This window comes from Orcinus orca, chromosome 12, assembly GCF_937001465.1.
Source record: "Orcinus orca chromosome 12, mOrcOrc1.1, whole genome shotgun sequence".
NCBI classification, from domain to species: Eukaryota; Metazoa; Chordata; class Mammalia; order Artiodactyla; family Delphinidae; genus Orcinus; species Orcinus orca.
Genome location: NC_064570.1, coordinates 25,331,747 through 25,347,452, shown reverse-complemented (window position 1 = coordinate 25,347,452; position 15,706 = coordinate 25,331,747). Strand labels below are relative to the sequence as shown.

General features: G+C 42.3%; 1 protein-coding gene across 2 annotated transcripts in view; it reads left to right on the top strand.

Moving 5' to 3' along the window:
- ARFGEF3 (ARFGEF family member 3) overlaps positions 1-15,706 on the top strand; it is a 312,275-nt gene that overhangs the window by 102,116 nt on the left and 194,453 nt on the right. The window contains exons 1-2 of one of the 2 annotated variants that reach the window (XM_004263774.3): positions 6,147-6,672; positions 13,574-13,625. In XM_004263774.3, coding sequence (XP_004263822.1) covers positions 6,588-6,672; positions 13,574-13,625 — 137 coding nt within the window. In that variant the 5' untranslated portion in view covers positions 6,147-6,587. Of the gene's footprint in view, positions 1-6,146; positions 6,673-13,573; positions 13,626-15,706 lie in introns of those variants that run through there. The other variant, XM_049695570.1, reaches the window with a different exon arrangement.

Here is a 15,706-nt window from a genome sequence, read left to right as displayed (position 1 = left end):
GTGGAGGGGATGTAATGGCTATATGCATTGGCTGGGAGTCAGCCGGCCATTCACTCTTCTGTTCACTGCTATCTGATTTGATTTTCTGGATTTGACCATAATGGTATCAGGAAGTTAATGTTGTATAGTTTAATGTGTGTCAGTGTAATTTACAGTTAATCATGAAATGAAGTTTAGAAGAATTTATCCACTATTGGCAAGACTTCCCATCAAGTTTTGGTTATACGTTTTTTTGGATTAGGTGTAATTGTTAGGTATTTTTGGCTTTGCAATAATTGTACATTTTAATCAAACCTGTATAAGCTATTCTCAAAATAGTTTATTTTATTATTACAAGAAATGAGAATGATGATGTAAAAAGCACAGAAGGATGTTCTGGTTGAACTGCCAGATCTGGACCTACAAATAGTGAAAACTTTGGGAAAAATGTTTCTTTTAATCAATAAATTTTAAAATTTGAGCTTAATCAAAAAAATTAATTCAAGCCTTCTTAATAAAGATTAAATATAGTTTGTCAAATGCTCAACACCATTGAAACTTTATTATTTGTAATATTTTTGCAAATGAAAGCTTAAGTTTGTACACACACATATAAACTTGGAAATACAAGCCAAACTGGTTGGTAAGGCCCTCAAATATTTTCAAAGAAAGAAAAAAAGACATAAATTTGTCAACACTATTTCAGGTCAGTTAATGAAAAAATATTACTATCATATTTAGTTGCATATGTGTGGCGAGAGAGAAAATTACTCACATAGTTACTGAAAAAACTATTCTCAGCATACATGGACATGGTGAATATGATTCTTAATGATAAATCAGCTGAGAAATTTAAAAATATACTTCTAAGTGATAAGACATTCTCTTAAACACATTTGTGGTTCTATAGAACATATAGAATAGAATTAATACTTATTAGGCCGATGTGAGCAGACATAGGTTATGTGACTCTACTTAACAAAAGCACTAATATACTTTCAGTTTACGCCAAATGTATATGACAAGACAATTTTTATAAAGGATTTATTGTGTTGTTTAAATTTAACCTAACCCATAACTGGTTTAAGTAAGCTGATAAAATTAGAAAAATATATTATTTGGAAAACATAAATTAAACTGGTAAATTGTAACAGAATTGCAAGTGATTCAGAAGTAAATATGACCAGGAAACATAACAAAGTAATTTAAAATATTATTAGAAATTACCATCTACTTTACTATTTGGAATTACTGTTTCACACATTGTAAAGATTTGGCATCTTAAGGATTCTACTGAGTCTTTACTGAATCTCTTGAAAACCAATCATAGTTGTTTGATTTCATTAAGAGAAAGCACCTTTTGATGTGCTTTGTTCAGAAATTCAAGGTGTGGCTGAGATTAGCTGTCACCCACCAAATCCTCCTCTCTCTGCCACAGGAACAGAGCTGTGGCAGGGGTCCTGGGGGCACAGACGGACTATATTGTACCCAGGTGTGTCTCTGCAACTGTCTTCACCAATGGAATATAGGAAAATGGATTTGTGTGACATCTACATCTGAGACCTGGACTCCTTTACTCTCTCTTTCTCTTTCTGTGAACTAGAGCACAACCTGCCTAGGACCCATCCTTGGTCACACAGATGGGAACAACTTGCTCTGGGATGGTAGAGGAGTAAAATGTAAGGTACATGGTCCTTGAATGATCTCCTGGAACTGCTGTATCAACCTGCACCACCAACTCGAGACTTAATTTAAGTGAGAAATAAAAGTCTGTGTTCTGTAAACCACTGTATTGTTGGATCTTTGTTAGCCTTTCCGTTGAATAATATGTGCATATGTTATATCATACTGGAGTAATTGATTGCTATGAGGAAAATACTAATTAAGTTATATGAACTAAAAAACATTTTTCTGTTTAAAAGCAATCTCCTTTGGCTAACATTTTTGGAGATGATGTTTCAGTAACAAAATTGGCACATATAACTAGATCTTTTTTGACATTTTTAATTAACTGAATTTGGATCTATAGGGAAAAAGTAAAAATATATTTCAAGATGTTGACGATATCCAACAGTTACAAAATACATTTTAAGTAATCACTGTGGTTACTATATGTCCTCAACATTTTGCAACACAGGAAGAGAACATTATTAATGAAAACACTTTGAATGGAATAAAATGAAAGATACTAATAATATTGCGAGTATTTGTTTGAAACTTCAAACATTTCCAAAAAAGAAATTTGAAATATGAAGGAAAAGCATTTAGATAAAAGATCCATTTGTTTTTTAAAATCCCAGATGCATATTTGAGTTAAAGTTGATGCCCAAAGAAGGAAACTAATTACTAATACTTTGTTATTCAAATATCTTGAAGAATGATTATAAGTTTATCACCATTTTAGATTAAGATTAAAGAAGACTTCACTGAAATTTGCAATTTCTATCGCTAAGTAGAGTATATTGTTATTAATAGCATCCACACCACTTATTTGTGTGTGAACCAGAGTTTTTAACCAACATAACTAAAAACAGTGGAAAGAAATAGACATCAAAGCACAAAGCACCTGTGTCACGCATGTAGCATTGTGTTCATGTCTCCAACCTGGATTGAATTTCCAAATGGGTAAGTGTGCCTGCAACAATGCATAAAAATCATATTTAATAGTAATTCTATTTTATTTAACAGTAAGTATTTTTCTAGAAATAAAATTTTTGTTTCAGTTTTTTTTTTTTTTTTTCTTTTCTTTTCTGTGGTACGCAGGCCTCTCACCGCTGTGGCCTCTCCCGTCACAGAGCACAGGCTCCGGACGCGCAGGCCCAGCGGCCATGGCTCACGGGCCCAGCCGCTCCACTGCATGTGGGATCCTCCTGGACCGGGGCACGAACCCATGTCCCCTGCGTCAGCAGGCGGACTCCCAACCACTGCACCACCAGGGAAGCCCTGTTTCAGTTTTTTAATCTAGCTATACATGTACCTATGTGTATACTGGGTGGACTCAGGACATTTTTTGCTGTGAGTTGACATTTTTTAAAACAAAGGTCTTTTAACTATTCTACTCTTACTTTCCTTCACAGCCAATATCTTGAGTGGGTTATTTAGACATGTGTTTCTACCTGCTCTTAATCCACTGCAACCAGATTCTGCCCTCATTATTCTTCTGGGGCAGGCTTCCCGACTAAACTCTCACATCCATTTAATCCTTTTTTGTGTTTATCTTTGTCCTCTGTGGCCATTGACCTTGTTGCCCAGATACTACTTTTATTTCATTTTCCCACCACTTAAAAAAAAAAATTTGCAATCATAAAAGTAAAAATGTTCAAGGAAAAAGTAAACTCACCTATAACCCCATCAGAGATAAGCACTGTTAATAGTTTATGTTTATTTTCCATTTATATATATGTACATATTTTAAAACATATGTACATCCATATCGAATATTTAAATAATAAAATGGGGCTCATTTAGTGCAAAGAAGTACATAGCATTTTACAACCTTCTATTTCATTTAACTATACAGTAGAAACTGCTTTTCATGTCATTCAATGTTCCTCTCCTGCATTAATCTTAAAGGCTATATACTTTGCTGCTTTATGGATACATACATCATAAATTATTCATCCATTTCTCTGTTGCTGGACATTTAGATAGTTTTCAATTTTTAAAGATAATTGAATGACACACTGAAATCCTTGTGGAAAAAAAACAAAACAAAACCTTTATCCTCTTCCATAATCACTTGCTTAAGATGAATTTCTAAAAGTGGGATTTCTGGGTTGGAGCCATACCTCTGCTATAAACACATTCAGAATCCCTCCAGTAATGGGTATCAAGTTATCCTTCCACCAGCACCCATAACATGAGAGGACCTAATTGGCCAGCTCCTTACTAATACCAGGCAATAGTATTTTAAACCTCTTAGCCAATTTTATTAAAAAGAAAATCACCTTTTATTGAAAGATTTTGTGCCCTTTTGATTAGCAGTTGCTCGAACACTTTTCATAGGTTGTGTCATTTGTATTTATTCCTCTGTGAAATGACTTCTTACTATTGCCTATTGTTTTAAAGTGTGCATCTGTTTCTTTTTTTAATACTTTGTAAAAGCTTTTTTACAAAGCTATTGAATCATTTTATCTCTGAAATATTATTTTTCTGGTGTATAGCTTAAGTGAATTTGTTTTTAATTATAAAGATAATAATCTTAAAAAGAGTAAAAAACATAACTACACAAAATTAAAAGGTGAGTTACTCTCTTTTCGATCTGCTCCTCAGAATGTCATTTGCTTTTCATTTTTTGTATGGAACTTTTGACATAAAGCTTCTACATATTGAAATAGTCAAATCTGTTTGCCTTTCAGTTTCTTCCTTAGCTGGTTTATTAGAAATAATCTTAATGGATTAAGATAAGTATATTCACTTACATTTTCTTCTAAACCTTCTATGGTTCAGTTCTTAAATTTAACTCTTTAACACATTAACACATTTGTAATTTATTTCTCTCTATGGTATAAAGTTCTGATCTCTCTCTCTATGTATATTTCCAAATAGTTAACAATGTAGTCTAACATAATTATATTATCGACTACAGTGTTTTTGAACTTTTTTTTTTAGCACTGGAAACACTTCTTCAAATGATGGTTTCATAAGGTGTGTGGATGTGAGGAGAAGGGTCCCTAGGGGGCTAGACTTTGCAAGTTTTGCCTCCTCACTACCAAGAGGGCTTAAGCAGCAGTCTGAATGCGCCCCATCTGTTGGACACCCTCCTGCGACACTCCCTTTCCTGGCTGCCCTCCTTCCCGCACTGCGGGTTTCTAACTGCTCCTTCTCAGCCTCCTCTCAGGGCACTTGCTCCTCTGACCATCATTTGAGGGTAAGAGGCCCCCAGTTTCCTCTCTGGCCTCCTGCTCTTCCCATTTGAACCACTGCCTCCCAGCAACCTTTGCCAAATCCTAGGCATCAACAATTTTCAATACTTGATTGTTTCAAATCCTCATTTCTATCTCGGAGCCCTGTCCTGAGTTCCTGCCCATAAACAAAACACCTTATGGTATCCCATTACCATTTCAACCTAAACGTGTTCAAAACTGAACTCATATACCCCCTGGATTCCAAACCCTTCTCTTCCTCTCTTCTTTAACTTGGAGGATGGGGCCACCATCCTCCCATTTTCCCAAACAAAAAACCTGGAAGTTATCCCATATGTTACTACCTCGATCAGTCAGTAAATCCTACTGCTTCGACACCTTAAATATCTCTTGCTATATTTTCCTCTGTTCCTTTCCATCATCGGCTTAACTTATTTCTAGATTACTGCAGAATCTTCTTACTCCTTTCCCAGCTGCCAGTCTACTCCTCTGAAATGTAACTTCCTCACTACCACCACAGTTACATTTCTAAAGAACAACGAAAATGCTTAAAATCCTTTCTTAGTTCCCAACCGCAGCTTGCACAACAGGAAAAAAAATGAGACTCCAAATAAGACTCCTGCTTTCCTCTCCTTTCTTCCTGCAGCAACCATCCTAGGGCTCCCATCGCTGAACCCGACATGAAGTTCTTGAAACACAGGTGCTCTCCCAAGAGTAGAGGTCCTGCCTCACACTGCCTTCCCCATCCGGCCCCCCACGTCCGCGTCCGCCTCCCAAGTTCGGCCTGAAGGTTCTTCACTGCTGAAGCTTTCTCTGTTCACCTCTCCCACCCCTACCCAAGTCACGTAGCCCTTGTGCGCCACTCCCCCGCCCGCCCCCGCCTTTATTTTTCTTCAGAGGAAAACAATTCAGGTCAACAAAGGAATGGAAAGGGAATAAAGAGAGATTTTTAAAAGGGGTTTTGGATGCAAGAGTGTGTTTCGAGTCCAAGTCTTGTTGCTTTGGGAAGTACCTTAACCTGTGTATAATGAGGATGTTCATCACACACACACACACACACACACACACACACACACACACACACGTGAGATGGCGTGGAATACATGGTTGGGCAGAATCACAGTCTATTCACAGGTAGCGCCCGAGCCTGGCACAGAGGGTGGCCCAGAAGAGCTGCTCATCACTAACGAGGGAGCAGCGCCTGGACGGCGGGACGCAGAGGGCGCCACGCCACCCGGCGCTGGGAGCTCAGCGAGCCGGGGCCGGGCCGCTCCAACTCCGCCCGCTCCGGATGGGGGTGTGGCGGGAGCAGCGACGAGGCCCCTCCCCGCCCGCTGCCGGCCGCAGCCAGACGCTCCCTCGGGCCGAGCCCGGCCAACGCCCAGCCTGCGAGCCAGCCCAGGACGTCCACCTCCACCTTTCCGCGAGCCTCCGTGCCCCCGGGACCGCCTCGGGGGCCGGGGCCGAGTCGCGGCCTCCGATCCCCAGCCCGCCGTCGCCGTGGCCGTCGCCGCGCGCTGGGCGCACCTGACCCGGCGGGCGGGGCGGCGGGCGGGGCCCCGGGCCTGACGTGGCCGCTGCATGGAGCGGGCGTGATTCATCAGCCGCCGCGCGGGGTCGGAGCGGGGCGAGCTCAGCGGCAGCCTAGGCGCCCAGGGCCGGGTTGCGGTGGCAGCGGCGTCCCCGCGGGGCCTCGCGTGCGCTCCCCTTGCTGTCTGCGGCCGGCCCCCGGCGAAGGTCAAGATGGAAGAGATCCTAAGGAAGCTGCAGAAGGAAGCGTCCGGGAGCAAGTACAAAGCCATCAAAGAGAGCTGCACCTGGGCCCTTGGTAAGCGCGCCGAGCGGGGCGCGGGGCGTAGGGCACCTGCCGGTGGGTCCTGCTCGCCGCCGCCGGAGGGTCGCGCGGGCTGGCTGCAATGGCCCCTCTGCGTGGGGGGCTTTCGCTGAGCATCTGTGATCGAAGCATTTCGCGCAATTGCGAGAGTTGCCTCGGTAAACTGATGTGTGATACGCGAATTTGGGTTCGGGCGTTGACATCCATCCGCCTCCTCTCTGGTCTCTTTATCATCTTCCAAACCTTAACGGGGAAACGCCGTCCTCCCCTCTGGGCGGCCCCTTTCTTCAGATCCCCAGCACGGCTGACGGTGGTCACCCATCTCCGAGTCAGGACCGCAAGCCGGTGGGAATCCAGGGGCCTGATTCCGAAGCGCCTGTGGGCAAGAGGGAAGTTGAACCATCAACCCCGATCTCAAAACCTTGGCGAGTGTAACCGGGAAGGAATAGCTTAATTTGATTCTCCTGATAGAGGCCAGCTTGTTAAGTATTAGCTTTCATGGTTATTCTACATGAAGAATAACGTACGGGTGGGATGGTGTTACCTCTGCAATTCTGTTGTCGTCTGCCCTTCAGACAGGTGGGATTTTAAGATTTGTGAGCTGTGCAAGCATTGAAAGAAGTTCCAGGTAGCAAATTTGTGTTTCCCATCAGACTCGGGTTGTAGAACTCAACCTCGGAGAAAATTGAATGACATTCCAATTAGGCAAGAACGTGGGCAATCAAAATTGTCTGGGTGGGAATGCAGAGAGATCGGGAGCATGCTCAGGTGACAGTGATGCTTAAGGAGAAAAAAAAAAAGGAAAGGCGAAGGAGAAACCAGGGCAGCTCCCTTGGCCTCTGGCCTTGCCCAAGCCTGCATGTGATCCCTCAGTTGCCACTTAATTAAAACATAAAATTGAATCCCTTTCTCTCTCAACCAAAGAGCCATCAGTGCTTGTCATGACACTGTACTGTGGTACTGCCTGAAAGGAGGTAGAGAAGGGCTATTAGCAGGTTTTCCACTAAATGGAGAATTCTGATGGTGCTTTAGGTGGTGACTCGGTTAATATTTAGGTCTGAATTCACATATGTTTGAGTGTGTGTGTACACAGCCACATCATTTTCTTTTTTTTATGTCTGCCTATCATCACAAAATTTCCTAGAATGTTGTCTAGGAAGTTTATCTCATAGGCAGAATCAGAACTTGACCATTTGTTTACTGTTAGAGGAAAAAAAAATGGACCAGGTACATAAGAGAGAAGCAAGGCTCTTAAAGCCACAGTACTATTTTTGCATTGCCATTGTCATTCAGCAGAGTGATCTGGGTAGACTCTCAAATGCCTCTAATGAAGGGTCACAGATGGCTGGGTAACATAATAAAGCAGGGCTGACTGCACTCTAAACATGCTATTCCTTGTACTCGTTATTATTTTGCTGTAAGTTAAGCAGACTTAGGTAACAGGGAGGAGGAGAGGAATCTAGTATTTTTAATTTTCATGTCGATACTCAACATCTTGTTAAGTTAAAGTGCAGTGTTGCCTAGTTTAGGTCCTTGAAGTAACTGGGAAGCCCAGAGCTGAGGCAGGTAGATGATCTGAGCAGAGCCTGGAGACCAGCCTGCCTGGAAGAGTAGATGTGATTCTTTTCCCAGTGCCTGTTCTTAGTAAGCAAGAAGAGACGGGAGCTCATGAAACAGTTAAATAACAGTGTGGGGAATTCATTGTGCAGGTTGGAATGAGTAAACCAGGAAAAGAGATCAAAGAAGAGGGGATGAATGTGGGGTCAGGGGTGTGCTGGGGGGATTGGTGTGAGCTGGTGGGGCTTTTGAAGTAAATTGGACTTGGAGAATGGGTAAGCTGTGGGTTTCTTCTCTTCTTCACTTATGTAGCAAAGATTTATTAAGACCTCCTCTGTACTGAGCAGTGGGGATAGAAAGATGAATAAAATGCTCTCTCCCTATAATTAGTTTGTTAGAAGGGTATGTTGGAGGGAGAATGAGGTGGAAACAAAGACATGAAGGTATGGTTTCCTGTTCTCTTTCCCACTCCAGTCCATTTTCCACTGTTCCTTTTTTTTTTTTTTTGGCTATAAAATGCTTTTCACTCCTCAACCCCCATACTTTTTTTTTTTAGAGTAAAGTGTGAATTCCTTAGAATGCTTTTTGGAATCTAGCCCCAGCCTTCTTTCCCATCGCCCCCATAGCAAGGGTTCGTCGGTCCCCAGTAAGCCACGTACTTTCTTGTACATGCCATGTGCTGCCCACTTCTCTGCCTGGGCTTGTGCTAATCCTTCTGCCACAGCTTTCCTTTCCAGAATCCCAAGGCCCAGCTCGCATACGAAGCCTCCCCTGAGCTCTGCAGTCGAATCAGTTGCTCCTCTGGGCTCTGAGCCCTGCTGTCAGGACCCTCTTATAGCACCTGCTGCTGGGGATTATAGTTGGTTATGCACAAAGCTACTCTTTTAGGGGCAGGATGATTGAGAAATATACTGGATTCAGGAGACCAAAAAACCTGATTCAAGCAGACTTAAGCAAAATAGCATGTATTCACTATGAACTAAATACCCCTTGGAAGGCTAGCTGTGGGTTGAGTTTGGTTCAGGAATTAGACACTGTTTCAAGGACCTCGCTCTGCTCTTTTGGGATGATGAACATTCTCAGCATGAGTCTCCACAGCTTTGGGTTCATGAATCAGCACACTTAGACCATCTCAGGAGAGAGGGATCGTCTCTGACTTAGACCATCATGGGAGAGACGGGTCATCTTACACTTGGGGCCATTATAGGGAAGAGGGGTCACCATGACATTTAGACCATCCCAGGAAAGAGTCATCTCTTATCAAAAGTACCATTGGAGAGAGGGGTCATCCTCACACTTATTCCATCTCAGAAGAAAGAGCTCGTCTCCCACTTGGACTATTATAGGAGAAAGACATTTAGGCCATCACAGGACAGAGGAGTCATCTCCCATTAAAACTGTCATAGAAGAGAGAGAGAGAGCATCTCCACGTTTAGGCCTTTACAGGAGAAAGGGGTCATTTCCCACTTGGCCTATCATGGGATCATCTCAAGAGAGTGGGGCTCTTGCAGTCACTCCCACCCAGCCCTTGGTGTCACAGTTCTCTCTTCGTCCTGATGGGTTGAGTATGTATCCCTGAACCAGTCCTCTGAGCTAGCTGGCTACAAGGCCCAGTGAAATCCCAGAGTCAGGGAAGGATGGCTTCCTCAAAACAAAATTAGGGTTTGCTGCTTCAGAGGCAGCGGAGTGGATGCCAGTCAACGAAAGCAACAAATGTCTACAGTGTAGACGTGAGCTTCCTGAGCACAGGGACTGTATGCTTGTCTGTGGCTTCTGCACCTACAGTATGAGAGGCACATGTTCAGCACATAAATAAATCAACGTGTTAATGTCTTATTTGGGTTTTAAGTGATATTTGTCTTGTTTTCTAGTTACATATGCTCATTTTAGAATATTGAAAAATATTCAAACACTATAAAGAAAAAATTAAAATCACCCATAATGTCACCACCCAGAGTAAACACTCATCACATTTTGGAGTATTTCCCTTCTGCAGAGGGTTCTACATATATGGCGGATTGTTACATGTTTTTCAACTTCAACTTTTCTTCTACTTTATCATTAATATGTCTCTGAAAATCAGTTTTCTTAATGGCTGCATAATAACGGGCAAGGAACATGTATGTACTTTTTCTCTATTTTAAGCTATCTAGGTTAGATACTTTTGTCAGTAAGGAATAGAAAAGAACAAGGGACTGGGTCAGCGAGTGGAGAGCCTGAAAGAATAGCATTCTCCTTCAAGCACTGGCAATCCTGGAGGCTTGGGAGCTGGGAATGGCAGGATGAAATAGAATGGCAGAACATTAGAACTGGACCATGTCCCTTTTAGAAACTTTAGGTGTTTGCATATATCAGGGAGCTCCTGTAGAATGGATTTGGAAAATGGAGAAGAGAAAGAAAATGAGAGGCCTGAATACCAAGTAAGAGAAGAAGGATGGTCTATCTAACCACCATCCTTCTGTCTATCTCTCCACCCGCTTTTCCTTCCAGCCACAGCATCTGTTACCTTCACAGCTAACCTTCTGAAAAAGTGAATGTAACTAAACATACTGCATAGCACAGGGAGCTCTACTCAATGCACTGTGGTGACCTGAATGGGAAGGAAATCCAAAACGGAAGGGACATACGTACATGTATAGCTGATTCATTTTGCTGTACAGTAGAAACTAACACAACATTGTAAAGCAACTATACTCCAATAAAAATTAATAATAATAAAAAAGGGAATGTAGTGATTGTGTCCACATCCTCACTTCCTGCTTACTTTTCAACTCACTGCGATCTGACTTTCTCCTCTGTTCTTCCACCGACTGAAGAATAAGGTACCCAGACCTCAGTCTAGCAGACCATGCTCACATCCCTCTTACCAGTCCTCTCAGCCACACTGGGCCCCCACTTGACCTTGGCCTCGTGCCCGCACCCCGTCCGTTTTGATCCGACCTCTTGAGCTGCTCCGTCCCCTTTGCAGCTCCTCCCCAGCCTTAAAGTTTGCGTTTCACAAGGATGAGCCGTGAGCTCTCCTCTCTGACTCGAAGCCCGACTGGAGTTGAACACTTTGAGAGCCATAGCTTCAGTTTCTGAGAATGCGATGCCCACATTTACGTCCCTGGGCTTCACCTGTGCTCTGACATGCCACCCCCGATGCAGCTTCCTACCCGACGTCCCTCCTGGAACGGGATGGGCTTGTTATGGCTGCTCTGTGACTGCCTTTCTCTTTTCCCTTTCCTCTAGCTCTCTGTTAGCACTTGTAGAGTTGGGCATTGTCGCACATCCTGAGTTGAATATAAACTCTGCTGTGTGATGAGGAAAACCACAGCGATTTGGTTGTTCAGCGTCAGACCCTCTTCTTGGGATGCAGCGTCCAGTTGTCCTGGGCACTGGCTCTGCCCTGTTGACTGCTAGCCTGGACTCACCCATGAGGTGCAGTCTCACTCCCTGCCTCTGCATCTCAGGCTTTTGTTTTCTCATTATCCTGCCTCATCTTAAGAACTGACTTCAGTCCTTCTAGTTCCTCCCTTGGCCTTGTGACCACAGCATCACCGACCCTGCTTATCCATCTTTCTATTTTGCTATCTGTCTGGCGTACACCCACTGTTTTGCCCCATGGACCGCAGCGGGCCCAGACGCTATCATCATGTTTTGGCCTGTTCTCAGTCCTGAGTCTCAGTACATTTGGTGTCCACTGTTCCCTCTGATCTGTTAGCAGGGTGGGGAGAGATGTTTCTCCTTCCCCAATAAAAATAGTTCAGATCAACAGGGCTTGTTGACTCTAAACAGTGAAGAGAGAAGGCAAGAGTTTGAACAGAAAAACTGGAGACCGGTTGGAGTGTGTGATGTTGTGATTTATAATAAGAAATATATATATATATATATATATTTGGTCTTGGTCCCTGTTTCTGGCTCAGAGCTCCTAAAACCCTTGGAATTTCCCAAGTGAAGAGAGCTATAGAGTCATTTGTTAGGTTAATGAAGTGATTGTTGGACCACACGTAGGGATGGGGGCTGGCTGCCAGGAAAACCATCCTTTTCAGTCCCACCCCCCTGACCTCCACAGAGGGGAGAGGGGCTGAAGATTGAGTTCAAACACCAGTGGCCAATCAATCATGCCTATGTAATGAAGCCTCCGTAAACCCCCCAAAGGATGGGGTTTGGAGCACTTCCCGGCCAATGAACACAGGGACATTTGGCGAGAGTGGTACACGGAGAGAGCAAGGACTCTCTCTGCCCTTTCTGCACACCTTGCCTCTTGCATCTCTAGCATCTGGCTGTTCCTGAGTTATATCCTGTAACATACCAGTAATTACTAGGTGAGAGTTCCTCTGAGTTCTGTGAGCCATTCTAGCAAATTAGTTAAACCCAAGGAGGGGGTTGTTGGAAATTTTAATTTCTAGCCAGTCTGTCAGAAGCCCAGGTGACAACCGGACTTGAGATTGGCATCTGAAGGTGGGGTGCGGGGGGTGTTACAGGCTTGTAGGATTGAGCCCAAATCTGTGGGATCTGATGCTCTCTCCAGTTCGTGTCAGAGTTGAGTTAAATTGGAGGACACCCAGCTGCTGTCAGGGAATTGCTTGTTGGTGTGGGAAAACCATCCCCCCCCAACTCTGACGCGCGTGTGCGCACACACACGCAAACACACACACACACACACACACACACACAGGAATTGGGTGCAGGATTGTTGGAGCTATTGAAATAGAACAGTTTTTATTTTTGAAGAGAATCGTGAATGTTTCATTATCTCAACAACTGGAGGCAGCAGGAGGGTGAATAGTCCACAACAATGGTAAAGTACTGAACATCCAGGTCAGAGTCATGAGACTTGGGGGGTGAGCCTCCCAGTCAGTATCCCTATATAGTATGATTTTTAAAAAGTTTCATCTGCCGTGTCATAAATGTGTGTGAGATGAGCTGTTGCATAAAGTGCTTTGTGAACTTGAAAGTCTCTCACAAGTATAAGTTATTATTTAAGGGTATTAAAACGGTATTTTCAAGGAAATAGCTTTTCTTTCTCTATTGTTATTGCAAGAATACAACATTTTTAGCCAGGTGCAACTAGATTAAATTGGCACTCTGTTTCAGGTTAGGAATTTAACTATTTGTTCTGTCTCTAAGCGAAATGCGTCCTAATCTTTAAGCTCTGAGAGGAAGTCTCGTGGGCTATAGCAAAGGAAAAGGATTTTTAAGTATGGATGATTTGCGTGCAGATAATTGAGAATTGATTATTTATAATTATAGGAATTTCCAGGGGGAAAAAAGAAACTAACGGTGAAATTTGTATACAATCTAAATTCTCAGTCTTTACATATTTATTTTTAACTTTGTAATTTTCCCTTTGCAGAAACCCTGGATAGCGTGGATACCATTGTGAAGATCCCTCCACACTTGCTGAGGTAAGGAGACTGGAGTTGTATAATATAGTGGAAGTAAAAATTGCCCGCTGTGCTGTCCTGAAGGGCCAGAAAACCTCACTGGTTTATAGCATTTTACTTGCTGACTGGTGGCTTTTTTGCCTCAGTGAGCTGGGATATTTCATGAGGTTAGCATGATGGGAAGCTGACTGCACTGATTTCTACCTGTCTTGGAGTGAGTGAAGTCAGTAATCCAAAGGAACCAGCTGTGGAAGTCAGGGATGAAAGGATAAAATTGGTCAAGGAGAGAAATGACCAAAATCTAATTGAGGATGTGGACAGTGGACAGAATCTTCCACTGTGAGTTGGGAAATGGCGCCCCCTTAGTGGGAGAGCAGCCCTGCACCACGTGGGTTGGATTTAAGCTCTCACTGGCCCCTTGGTTGGACACCATCTGGCAAACTCTATAGGCATCAGCAGCAGCCCTGAGACAGTGAATCTATTTCCCCATTTCCTCAACTTCCCACTCCCCACCCTCCTCCACCATCATGAGAGAAATACATGCTTTTTGTGGAAATTGGGAAAGAGCAAATAAGAAAGTTACCCATAATTACACCACCTAAGGATAACCACTGAACACGGCTTAATAGATTTTCTTAATAGATTTTCCCCCCAGCACACATACAAATTAATATGAAGTTTTGTTTACAAGTTTGTTTCCTGCTTGTTTTTTTGGTCAGCACCATATGAAGAACATTTTCTAATGTCAATATATGTTCTTCAAATTAAAATATCGCATATATGTTCATCGTATGGCTGCTGCAACATAAATTATTTCGCAGTTTTCTTATTGTTAGACATTTGGATCGTTTCCAGATTTTTCTTTGCGATTATTAAAAATAATCTTTTGTTGCATATAGTTTCTATATTGTCAGGACACTGATTTATTAGGTATTTTCTCTTTTCAAGTAGATTAAACAAGAGTTATGTTTCTGTCTTTTTAAAAAATGTGTTACTTCTGTAGTGTCTGCTACAGGCTGATATATTGTAAGGTAATTCATATGTTAATCAAACCAAGTGTACTTCTGTGGGTATAAAACTTCTAAATGGGTAGAATGTCTGGCAGCAACAGTCTTGCCTGGAGGAGGTATATTCCAGCTGGGGTATCCATGTGAAAACACTCCAAGAGATACAAAGGCGTGGATGGTTTAAAGGAGACGATTTCCCAATTTCTATAGGTACCCTGTCTTAAAATTATTTGCTTCAGAACTGATTTTGCCATGTCTCCTTTTCCATTTCACTTCTTAACCTTCTCCTGACAAAGGACAGCTCTTACCCATCCCATCCCGAATCTGACTGTGGTGTGTTTTCCCGGGGTGCAAAACCCTCTTCCTACCAACAAAGGACTATGAAAATATTAGTGTCTGTTGATAAAGGGGATGAATACAGTGATCAGGGCACACATCCTTTTGCAGGTTAGTTTTTACTTCTTGGCTTTCAACAAAATTGAAGGAGGAGCTAATCTAGTTATGAGATAATAGACAAAAAGATTTTTTGATGATAAATCTCCTTCATTCCTTTCTTATACAAAAAATCGTTTCTTATTGCTTATGTCTTTAAACCTGGGAAAAAAAGGTATGGAATTGATGTTAAACCCCACCTTATTTTAGCAATAGAGAATATTCATCTATAGATAGATGAACTAGTTGAGAAAAATAAACAAGCCCTGTCCATTTCTTTAGAAATACATTTCCAATAAAATTGTAATTTCCATGTTAACTATATTAACATTCTTATAATTAATGTTGTTTGGATCCATCATTTGCATCAGAAGAAAATGGAACACTTTTAAGCCTTACAGCCACAGGAAATTTTTAAAACTCACTTTATACACATTTTTGTTACAGAGAAATATAGGGAGATTAATAAAATCAAGTGTTAAAGCATGTTATATCAAGAGAAAATTCTCTGGTTGGGGGTGGGGATAAAGTGGAAATACAAATTCCAGGAGACAAAAGAACAATACAGCCTTTTTTACTCTAAAAGAAGAGTTTGTTCACGTATTTTTTGATGGACAAAGGTGGTTTTCAAATTGGTGTGGTATTTGGATTTCATTAGATACC